Source organism: Cervus canadensis, chromosome 9, assembly GCF_019320065.1.
Source record: "Cervus canadensis isolate Bull #8, Minnesota chromosome 9, ASM1932006v1, whole genome shotgun sequence".
Classification (NCBI taxonomy): Eukaryota; Metazoa; Chordata; class Mammalia; order Artiodactyla; family Cervidae; genus Cervus; species Cervus canadensis.
The window spans coordinates 9187765-9200399 of NC_057394.1; the positions used below are offsets into that span (position 1 = coordinate 9187765).

Sequence of the window (12635 nt, forward strand, 5' to 3'; positions counted from 1 at the left end):
GAGATGATAGGCTTTTACCATAAGTAGGTCAAATTGCGGCAAAATTGTTAATATGATGTTTTAATGCTTTTTGAGGAAATTTCCAGTGAAGGTGAAGATCGGAGGAGGGGTAGATTGTATGATATGTGTATTTAAAGAGATAAAGAGACATCCTAGATGCTTTGCTGTTTTCTTTTTGGCCATACCATGCGGCATGCAGGATCTTAGTTCCCCAGCCAGGGATCAAACCTGTGCCCCTGGCAGTGGAAGTCCAGAGTCCTAACTATTGGATCACCAGGGAAGACCCCTTCCATTCCGTTCAGTCGCTCAATCGTGTCTGACTCTTTGGGACCCCGTGGACTGCAGAACACAAGGCTTCCCTGTCCATCACCAACTCCTGGAGCTTGCTCAAACTCATGTCCATCGAGTCGGTGATGCCATCCAGCCATCTCATCCTCTGTCGTCCCCTTCTCCTCCTGCCTTCAATCTTGCCCAGTATCAGGGTCTTTTCCAATGAGTTGGTGCTTCACATCAGGTGGCCAAAATATTGGAGTTTCAGCTTCAGCATCAGTCCTTCCAATGAATGTTCAGGACTGATTTCCTTTAGGATGGACTGGTTTGACCCCTTAGAAGACCCCTTAGGTGCTCCTTAAATATCTGTCTTCTTGATGAGCCTGCCCGTGAACTGGCAGATAATTCCAAGAACTGACTGAGCCCAGGAGAATGTAGGTTCCATCTGCAAGCAGACCTCTTCCATCTTACAGTCCCATGTGGGAAGGTGGAGTGGTCCAGTCATGACAGTATGGCCCAGGAGAAGCTCAGACTATTGGGTAAATCTCCCAGAGACTCAGCTTACTCACCTGAAAAATGGGCGACGTCTCTCAGCGGCTTATAAGAATGAGAAATGGCGCACATGAAACACCTACCGCGGTGTGCGGGTTGCAGTGGGTCGCTCAGTCCGTAGCGGTGGCTGTTATCATTCGTGTACAGTTCTCTCCTAACTCTGCTGGCTTTGAGTGTTCTATTCAGTTCCAGGAACAGCTCCCATGCACCCAGGTAGTCCAGTGATGTCACAGCCTTCCCTTCCTGCCCTGCCCTCTGACTCTTAGAAGTGTGGATCTCAGTGTCCAGCAGACACGTGACCAGGTGTTCTCATGGACGCATCACCACCCATCCTCCCCGCCCATCCCCACATGGAAACCAGGCTTTTCCTGCATCTCCAGAAACCTGTACACCAACCTGTAATGCACTGCTCATGGTCCTCCCCAAATCTGATCGGTTTGCAAGTCTGTCGTTAATTTAGTCTCTTGAATTTCTCTGAATCCTTCCCTCCATCCCATGCTAAGGTCCTTGCCCTGAAAATCACATCACAGCTTTCTCGGTGCTGTGACCTCTGACTCTTTGATTATATTCGGTGGGTTTCTCTCTGCTTCCAGCTGTTTCCACTCTACCTTTCACGTGATGATCGGTGACCAAATATTGCAAGAGGGGTTATATGTGGATGTGTCCATGTGTGTGCTTTCATGTACAGAACTACACGATCTCACACACAGCAGACACAAATTCTTACTGTCCCCTTATGCAGCTGTCCGTGATCCCTTCCCAAAACATATGCACACGCTCATCTTCATTCCATTTTTTAAATTTCATTTTCTGTCTGTACCACATGATACGTCAGATCTTAGTTCCCTGACCAGGGTTGGAACCTACACTCCATCCATTGGAAGGTAAAGTCTTAATCACTGGACCGCCAGGGAAGTCCCTCATCCTCATTTTTCTAACAGTAGAGCAGAAAACGGGCTTCCCTGGTGGCTCAGCTGGTGAAGAATCTGCCTGCAATGAGGGAGACCTGGGTTCGATCCCTGGGTTGGGAAGATCCCCTGGAGAAGGGAAAGGCTACCCGCTCCAGTATTCTGGCCTGGAGAACCTCATGGACTGTCGCAAAGAATCAGACACAACTGACCGACTTTCACTTTCAGAGCATAAAACAGCTGGCTTGAAGAAAACTCTTGTGTGTTTGGGTGTCGAGTGGGGGTGGGCACGTGGTGAGTGGAAGAAAAAATTTATTGTATAATAACACAGAATGAGAATTAAGAACAGGAAGAATAAAATAGCTAAAGGCAATACAGCACAAGATATAAGAAGGTAGCTAAGAGTTTAATCAAAAAAGACCTACTGTGGTCTTGAAACCAGTATGGCCAAATAAACTAAGGAGAGGGCTCTCCTGTGTACAACCTCAGTTGTAAATGTTCCGTACATAGATATTTAAATATATATTGCATTCTATATATATTCAATATATATGTATTTCAAACAGTAATTATACTCAGAATAGATACCAGCAGATTAACAAAAAATAAAATGAAATTATGAGTGCTATTTTTTAATTTATTCACCTATCTTACTGTGTTTAAGTGGTTTTTTTGTCTTTGATTTTTGAGCCTCATTGGAAGAAAGAAATATTCAGGTCATCTTAAAATTATTTGTTTCAGATGATCACAAGCTAAATTCCTGTATCATTGTATATATTCATCTTCTCGTTCAAGTAAGTCCTATATGAGTGTCTGACAGATAGTCTTGGAAGACAAATTTCCGTCAAATATTTGTGACATTGTCACCTTTGGAAAAATGAGGGGTACTTTGTTCTTGCAGGTCTTGATTTCTGGGGTTAAATATGCAGTTTCTTTAAACTGTCATCCGGGGTTTGAAATTGCCATGTATTTTCTCAGTGTTCAACACAATTGCTCCCATCCTAGAGTCTAGAAAAGCAGCATGACTCTCCCTGCCCTAAGGCTGATGACAGGTTTGGACAATGTAAAAAACTTCAGTCATTTTGTACTTGTTGTGTTTCTGGTATGTTTTTTCCAACCCTCCAAATTTCTTAAATACTCAAAGATTTTCAAAGTGAGCCTTCCACTTCAAGATACTATATAGCTTAAAATTTTTAATTTATTTCTGTATTCATCAAATGTAACAACCTAAGTCTTTCATAACACTGGGTATGTTTGAGAAAAACACCTAATTCATGTCTGAGTTTGTGATTTCCCTCTTGAATTTAAAACAAAGGTTTTATGTTCACCTGCCCACTATTGAAAACTAAAAATAAAAAGAACATATGAAAATAAATTTCAAGTGATTCTGTATGTAGACATTTTAATTAGCTTTGGGAATGTCAATTAAAGTGTCTTTGAAGATCTTAAAACCATTATGGTTTTAAGTGTCCCATCTAGTGTCTGTTGTTAAGACCCTCAACTTTTTTTTTTTCATTTATTTTTATTAGTTGGAGGCTAATTACTTAACAATATTGTAGTGATTTTTGTCATACATTGACATGAATCAGCCATGGATTTACATGTATTCCCCATCCCGATCCCCCCTCCCACCTCCCTCTCCACCCGATTCCTCTGGGTCTTCCCAGTGCACCAGGCCCGAGCACTTGTCTCATGCATCCAGCCTGGGCTGGTGATCTGTTTCACCCTAGATAATATACATGTTTTGATGCTGTTCTCTTGAAACATCCCACCCTCACCTTCTCCCACAGAGTCCAAAATTCTGTTCTGTACTTCTGTGTCTCTTTTTCTGTTTTGCATATAGGGTTATCGTTACCATCTTTCTAAATTCCATATATATGTGTTAGTATACCGTATTGGTCTTTATCTTTCTGGCTTACTTCACTCTGTATGATGGGCTCCAGTTTCATCCATCTCATTAGAACTGATTCAAATGAATTCTTTTTAATGGCTGAGTAATATTCCATGGTGTATATGTACCACAGCTTCCTTATCCATTCGTCTGCTGATGGGCATCTAGGTTGCTTCCATGTCCTGGCTATTATAAACAGTGCTGCGATGAACATTGGGGTGCACGTGTCTCTTTCAGATCTGGTTTCTCGGTGTGTATGCCCAGAAGTGGGATTGCTGGGTCATATGGCAGTTTTAGTTCCAGTTTTTTAAGGAATCTCCACACTGTTCTCCATAGCGGCTGTACTAGTTTGCATTCCCACCAACAGTGTAAGAGGGTTCCCTTTTCTCCACACCCTCTCCAGCATTTATTGCTTGTAGACGTTTGGATGGCAGCCATCCTGACTGGCGTGTAATGGTACCTCATTGTAAGACCCTCAACTTTTCACTGACGTACTCATGAAGACAAGTGGAAATGCCCCGTGATTCTGAACTAAGCCCCTTTTGTCACAGTCTGTCCAGTAACTGTCTGGTCAGTGGAGCTGCAGTGAGAAACGCAGTGTTGGCACCCGCACTCTGGCATTGCGCTTCTACTGGACTGCAGGCCAGACACAGGGCCCTGAGGCGGGGAGGCCCAGGTAAAAGGTGCTGGCAGAGGCTCATTTCCACGCTGTGAGCACTCCCACATGGCCAGAGGTGCTCGGTGCCTTCATGGGAGGTGACCTGTGAGTTCCACGCTGTGAGTGCTCCCACATGGCAGTAGATGCTCTGTGTCTTTATGGGAGGTCACCTGTGGTTTTCCTTCTGCCCTCTCATTCTCCAAAGACATGCCTGGGGCAGGCAGAAGGGAAAGGCAAGAGTTTCTAAGGATAGCTATTGGTTCTGTTTTTAGTATTGCTATAAAAAATGGGTGTATGCTCAGTTGCATCCAACTCTTTGCAACCCCATGAACCGTATAGCCCACCAGGCTCATCTATCCATGGAACTCACCAGGCAAGAATACTGGGTGGGTTGCCACTCCCTTCTCCAGGGGATCTGCCTGACCCAGGGATTGAACTTGTGTCTCCTACATGCTTTACCACTGCGCCACCTGAGAAGCCCATTGCATAAAGATATTTCCTGTTTCACACAAATTCTTTGTATTGAACAGAATTATTTTGTTTATACTGATTATAAAAGTAACAACTATCCAGATGTCTTCTAAGTAAGGGGAGGGGAAGACACAACACTTGCAAACAGGAGATTTATTTTAGGCTCTTTTATATTATGATATTGTTCTTAGGCTCATGGCTTATATGCAAGATGGTTTCTGAGAATTTCACCTTGTAATTGCATTGTTCTCCAAATATGTTTATTTTGAAATCTAGTTAAAACACAGCTTTTATTAGCTGGCTGAGACAGTGTTCAGTGGATGAAATTTGTTTACCAGGGTAGGTTATTTTATTCATTCGAGCAGCGATTTAAAGACAGATTTGAGGACTTCCCTGGTGCCTCAGTGGTAAAGAATCCTCCTGCCAGACAGGAGACACAGGTTCAATCCCTGGTCAGAGAAGATCCCACATGCCGCAGAGCAACTAAGGCCGTGTTCCACGATTACTGAGCCTGAGCCCTATAGTAAGAGCGCTTCTCCCACTGCAGTGAGAAGCCGGAGCATCACAGCTCAAGAGGACTTCCTGCTCGCCGCAGCTAGGGAAAAGCCTGAGCAACAACGAAGACCCAGCACAGCCATGAATAAATAAAATTATATTTTTTAAAAATTTGGAATCTTTAAAAGCGAAAGAAAGATTTGAGTTCTGAGCTGTAGTATTGTGACCTCCTGGGCCACAGTCTTGATTTGTTAGATGTTTGCCTACAGAGTCTTCAGAATCTTTAAGGCACTTTTCTATCAGAAAGCTTACTGAACAACTGAATAGGAAGAACTCATGGAGTCCGTAAGCATTCATGCCATTAAAAATGAGACAACTTAAGACCTTTTTGAAAATCTGTAAATGTCCCTGATCCCTCTCAAGATCAGTTATCTCTTTCACTTGATTTCTCCTCTTATATCTTCTTACCTTCCCCACAGGGCTTCCCTGGTGGCACTAGTGGTGAAGTACCCACCTGCCAATGCAGAAGACGTGAGAGACACAGGTTCAGTCCCTGGGTTGGGAAGATCCCCTGGAGGAGGGCATGGCAACCCACTCCAGTATTCTCGCCTGGAGAATCCCATGGACAGAGGACCTTGACAGGCCACAGTCCATGGGGTCGCAAAGAGTCAGACACGACTGAGCGACTAAGCACATATGCACCTTCCCTATAAGCAACTGACTGTGTCTCTGCCTTTAGATACCTCGAGTGTTTTCAAATACAGCAATGATAATAAATGTTGTGGAGTGTAAGATGTCTGCTCTGGCATCTATACCATTTAGACTCTATGCTAAATAGCCTCGTTTATATTTCATGTTCCAACCTAGAGAAGTGGATCATTTATATTTCATGTTCCAACCTAGAGAAGTGGATGCTATCACACCTGTTTCACCTGTAAGAAAACTGAGTCACATAGAGGTTAAATCAGCACAGAGTCAAGATTTGATCTCAGCTCAGGCTGCCTTCAAACTTGACATTCTTTTCCTATGGGGAGATCTTAGACCCTCCAGTGGGGAACAGCTTTCCTTTGGCTTTCAGATACAGGATTCACAAGCTTACGTCCTCTATTAAATCACAAACAGTGGACACGGGAGCGACTTCTCACTCTCCTTTAATACGTGAATCAGAGTCCACTGCATTTTGACTGCCTGACAGGAGGCAGGAGAGCATTGGCTTTGGCCTCACCTGGGACTTGTTTCTGACTCTGTGAACTTGGAAATGGATGCATCCTTACCTGTTTCTCCGTAGATGAGGGGATAACAAATGCACTGTTTTTCACAGAGTTGTTGAGGATTAAATGAAATTTTCACCCCAGCATGTGTTATGCTTGGAATGAGGCTTGGCACAAACCAAGCCCTCAAATATGAGCTCTTATTTTGAGAATCCATTTTGTCGGCATCAGTGTGAATTAAGTGAGGATCTCTTGCCAGGTTTGGCATAGACTTCTGTATTTGAAAGTGTTCCCTTCACGGTAGGACTCAGAATGAATATGAAGAAAAGTGACCTTTTCTCTTCTCCTGCCTGGGGTTGGACTCACTGTCATTGCTTCAGAGCCAGTGTCTCATTCCACATCCTGAAACAAAGCAGGATGAAAACCCTGCTTGGCATCATGAGTTTATATCCACAGTAATACATTTTGCAGAGGCCTTGACTGGCAAGTGGCCTTGGGTGGAATCCTTCGATCAGGTAGAATTTTGGAGCACTCGGCAGACGCCCACAGTCCTTTTTCGTAGGAGGTGGTTTGAGGCAGTGTATGTCACAATTACAAACAGGGCTTGGTTTACTTTCCTAGTTCTACTGTGACAAATTTCCACAAACTTAGAGATTTCAAGCAAAACAGATTTATTATTTATGGTTCTGCAGGTCTGAGGTCCAAAATGGTTTCCCTAGGCTAAGATCAGGGTATAAGGCTTAGTACTTATAAAAATTTTAGGGGAAGAAAAAAAAAAAACTATTGCTTTGCCTTTTCCAGATTCTAGAAGCCACCTGCATTCCTAGAATAAGTCTGTGCTGGTGCCTTCATTAAAGTGAAAGTGTTAGTTGCTCAGTTGTGTCTGAGTCTTTGTGACTCCATGGACTGTAGCCTGCCAGGCTCCTCTGTCCGTGGAATTTTCCAGGCAAGAGTACTGGAGCAGGTTACCATTTCCTTCTTTCATGTGGTGGTTCAGTCGCTAAGCGTGTCTGACTCTTCATAATCCTCTCCAAATGGTTGAAAACATGACTCACACTTTTGTCTTCATGAAGCCAAACTGGTTTAGTTGATTTTGATCTCAGAGTTGAAGGGGATAGGGGAAGTAGGCATACATTTTTGTGATGAGGTAATATATTAATATATGATCATAATATTATAGTCAGTATTTGCTATATATTTTATTGGATGATTACTGACTTTTAGAATCATGAAATTGTGAATCTGTAAAAAGTTTTATAGGTCACCCAGGCTTTCATCTGCAACTCAAGGAGTATCCTCTGCAACAGACCTTCTCAAACTTTAGGATCCACAGTAATCATGGCTAAAGATGCAGATTCTGATTCAGTAGTCTGGGATGGGGCCCGAGACGCTGCATTTCTAATACACTGCCAGGAAGCTGCTGGTCCAGGGACCACACTTTGAGTACCAAGGCTTCTGAGCATTCCTGACATTGCTGCCTTGGGGATGATTCTGTTACAGTCTCTTCTTCGTATTTTGGTAATTCCAACTGTCACATACAGAAATCAGTAGTTCTTGGATCAAAGCCAGACTCAAAATAGATGCAAAACTTTTCTGATGTTTTAAAAACATAAATCAAAATGACATCGCAGTTGAAGGGAATTTTAAAAAATAGGATGTGTATGTAGGATCTGAAGGGTCTTATATTAAGCATCTCTCTATATATATATAGATGTTTTATATATGTGTGTGTGTGTGTGTGTGTGTGTACTTCCCAGGTGGCGTTGGTGGTAGAGAACCTGCCTGCCCATGCAGGAGAGGTAAGAGATGCAGGTTCAGTTCCTGGGTCAGGAAGATCCCCTGGAGGAGGGCACAGCAACCCACTCCAGTATTCTTGCCTGGAGAATCTCATGAACAGAGGAGCCTGGTGGACTACAGTCTATGGGATCGCAGAGAGTTGGACATGACTAAGCAACTGAACACGCTTATGTATACATATATGTGTGCATGCTTAAGTCACTTCTGTTGTGGGTTGTCATTTCTTACACACACACATACATATATACACGCACACATATATAAAAAAATACATATACACACATACATGTGTACATCCATATGTATGTATGTTTATATCTATCCATCTATATATCCTGCATCCATACTAAATCATACAACTATGAAATCCCAAGTTATATGATATTTTGTGGCACTGACAACTTTAACATTTTCCTTTACGTCAAAATTTTTATAACAAAATGAAAAATTGATGGTATAAATTTGAACTGTCCTATAGATGTCAGTGTGAGTCTAAGTGCAGTGTTGCCAGCCATTCTACATTGAGGAAGCCCACAGCCACGTTCAGACGTTGGTTGAGTTGGACTGAGTTGAAGGGGCCCATGTAAACTAGCTCTACCTTTGAAGCGAGAGTTCCTGGTTTTATTATTTAAATTTGGCTACCATACATACTGATCACCTTAATTCTTATTTAATATTTGAAAGTTATTACTGTGGAAGAAGTCAGCTGAACGATGGTGATTATAGCATATCGAAATCCTTTGTAAGTGATTATTTTAATGACTCTGTACCAACAGGGAAACGTAGACATTCAGACAAAAAACAACCTAATTATGATGACAGCACCCAAGTGAAGCGGTGACGGTTACAAAACCAATTTAAAAGTTTTTTGACAGCCGTGGCTAAAAGCTTTGTTTAGACCTTTCAGTAATAACAGTTTACTTAAGACATAAATCCACAGCTAAGGAAAATAGAAAGAGAAAGTTGTGGCTTTTCTGTCATGCAGATGAAGTGGAAAGCAATTGAAATGTTTTTAATAGAACGTTACCTTGAAAAAAGTCTAGAAAAGGAATAATAGCTACGGAATTTTAACTCTCTCAATGCAAGAAAGACTAAATAAAAATTCTAATGAGGATAGAAACTTGCCAGCTGATATGCTTATCAACGTTATGAAGGTCAGTAGTTCCTGCAAGCAAGTTGACGTGCATTTAAATATGTTGACTGACAGCCCTGGAATTTGATTTTGCATTATCCATGAAATAAAATCAAGGGCAAATAAGTGGATGTAAGAACGCATCAGTAGCCATGGTGACACACAAGCTCACTAAATACCTGCTTTTGCAGGGGCTCTGACATCTCTGACATTATTAGACTTTATCGCTTTTATTTATCTCACTTGGTTCTGGACTCAGTCAAATATACAGCGTAATTAATTCTTTGACCTTGGGCAATTTGTTTCTCATTGCTGAACATAAAAATACCTCGGTCACATTTTTTTTTAACTGCACATCTTAATAGAACATTTATAATACGCAAGTGCCTCTGTAAGAGCTGACAGGTATTTATGCGTTTGTGATAACAACTTTTGGAGGAGCCAGTACATGTCTCCATTTTACCGATGGGGAAACTGAGGCACGGGGAGGTTGGAGAACCTTGCTCAGGGCCACAGAGCTCGTGCCTGGTAGAGTTTCAGGTCCACGCACTTTGGCTCAGAGCCCGTGCTGTGGCCGACTGCAGAGTCTTGAAACCCCAAGAAGGCACACATTTGGATGCAGAGAGTCGATGGCAAGCTCAGAGGTATCCTTCTCGCCCTTTTCCTCTTCTCGGCTTCTGCTTTCATTAGGTTCTTACAGTTGCAAAGATTGAAGAACTCTTGGGTCAAGATCAAGTGGTGTCCACATGTGTCTGTAAGAACCAGTGAGCCCCGAAGCAGGGCTCATCGTGGCTCTGTACCCCGGGCAGCTGGTGCCAAGGGGTGTGACTCAGTGATGCATTGTGTGGTCAGCTTCCCTCTCCTCCTTCTGCTGCCCGGGGTCTTCAGCTTCTACCCCCTCCTTTTATGTATTTCCTGCCCCACAGTGGGGCAGGAGCTCCTAAAAGGGACTTTAAACAGACGTGGGTACAGAGTCTGGTGCTGGTGTGTACTTGCTGTGTGACCTTGGACAAGTGACTTAACCTCTCTGAACTCTGTGGGAGAAGCAGGTAATACATCCCACCATGTAGGGTTATGGTGGAGATGAAAGAAGTAAAAGAAATAACATACTTACAGTATTCAATACATGATAGCTAATACAATAATAGCCATTGTTTTTCAAATACCTAATTATTTTACCTCAAGGTAGGCAGCAGGCTTGGACCAGATATGGATCCAAATTCGTCTTCAGTATGTGTGTGACTGTGAGAAAGTTACTTAACTTCTCTGAGCCTCAGCTTCCTTCTCTATAAAATTAGCGTAACTTCCTAGAACTGTTAGGACATTGAATGACTTCATTTATGTAAAGCACTTATGACAGCTTTGGGCACATAATAATTATAAATATAGACATGAGCTGTTACTAGTTGTAGGATAATTTTCAATAACATTTATGCAGAGAGTACAAAGTTCTGGTTATATGAGGTAAGTAAATTATGAACATCTATGGCATAGTACCTGTAGCTATGTACTCTATTGTATATTTAAACTTTACTAGGAGGATAGATCTTATGTTGTGTTCTTACCACAAATAATAATAACAATATTAATAGAGGAGGCAAGGGGAAGCTTTGGGAGGTGATGGATATGTATATGGCTTTGATGATGGTCATACTTTCATGGGTGTATATTTATCCCCAAGCTCATTGAGTTATACGTGTTCAATATGTACCACATTTTTTTAATATCAACCATACTTTAATAAAGTGGTTTAAAACATAGAAAATAAATTATTAAAAATAATAATTTAAAGAAATAAATAATCCACAGAAGCAATACATTAAAAAATAAATAGATCTTAGGTTTCTCCTGCTTTTCCAGTTCTATGGTTTATCTCTAAAATGCTTTCATCAACAGTAGCTTTTTCTCTTAGCAGAATAAAGTGATACTTGTTATATGGTATCAGCTTTCCAAAAAATAATTTCTCCATAGAGTCAGCAGTAAGGATAAAAGCTTCCTAACTAGCCAGTGAAAATTAAGATATAGGTTATACACAAGTTCAGTGAAATGTATTTTCAGTTTTTAACCAGAAGTCTCTGAAACTATCTCCCCAGGTACTTTTTAGCTGGCTACAGGTAAAAGATTGCTTTGCTCACGGTATTTAGTGACAGTCATCAAGTTATCTTAGAAAAGTTGTTCTGGACATGTGTTTGCCAAGCAGAGGGAGGTTCTGGGGGAGAGAGAGATTGGGGGTTTGGGTTAAACTCGTACAAACTATTATATATAGAGTGGGTAAACAGCAAGGGCTTCCTATATAGCACAGGGAACTAATATTCAATGTCCCATGATAAACCCGAATGGAAAAGAATCTGAAAAAGACTGTGTATATTGTGTATATGTATAACTGAATCACTTTTCTGGACAGCTGAAATTTACACAAAACTGTAAATCAGCTTCGCTTCAATAAAGCACATTTTTCTTAAAAAGAGAGACTGTTCACAACAGCATATAACAAAGATGTTGCAGATCCAGCAAGATCTGAGCGCATAGGTGTGTTGAATCGTGGGTTTGTCTCTTCATTAAGAGTTCGTCTGTTTTGCCTCCTCAGCAAATGATGCGGTCATCTGTCTTCCACATGTTCATCCTGAGCATGGTGACCGTGGATGTGATCGTGGCCGCCAGCAACTATCACAAAGGAGAAAGCTTCAAGAGGCAGTACGATGAGTTCTACCTGGCGGAGGTAAGCGGCTCATGGGCACAGGTCACTTTTCAAGGCAGCCACGAACCTTGGCTCGTGACAGCAACTTTTAGAAACGTGTAAAAGTTCACTTCAGCTCAGTCATCATTTGACTTCGACCCTAGATTATTCAGGACTTCCCTGATGGCTCAGTGGGTTAAGAATCTATCCGCAATGCAGGAGATGTGGGTTTGACCCCTGGGTCGGGAAGATCTGGAGGAGGGCATGGAAACCGACTCCAGTATTCTTGCCTGGAGAATCCCATGGACAGAGGAGTCTGGCAAGCTACAGTCCGTGGGGTCACAAAGACTCAGACTCGCCTGAAACGACTGAGCACGCACGGAGCTGGTTCATTGTCTACTTGCGAGGTGTTTCCCTTGGTCCCCTCGCTGCCTGATCTGTTTCCTGGCACCCTGAGTGACCTTCCCACATTGTGTGTCCTATGCGTGTATCATGTTGCCAAGGCAACCCTTGGCCCAGGTGTTACCCTGGCCATCTACGTGTTTCCCTACCCACCTCTTTGTTTTCTCTCCA

The 12635-nt window shown here is 42.3% G+C and overlaps 1 protein-coding gene across 4 annotated transcripts in view; it reads left to right on the top strand.

Moving 5' to 3' along the window:
• The window catches only part of NALCN (sodium leak channel, non-selective), a 294668-nt gene that overhangs the window by 103952 nt on the left and 178081 nt on the right, over nt 1-12635 (top strand). For all 4 annotated transcript variants that reach the window (XM_043477974.1, XM_043477976.1, XM_043477975.1 and 1 more), the window contains one exon: nt 11973-12104. In XM_043477974.1, the coding sequence (XP_043333909.1) occupies nt 11973-12104 (132 nt within the window). The remainder of the gene's footprint in view (nt 1-11972; nt 12105-12635) is intronic.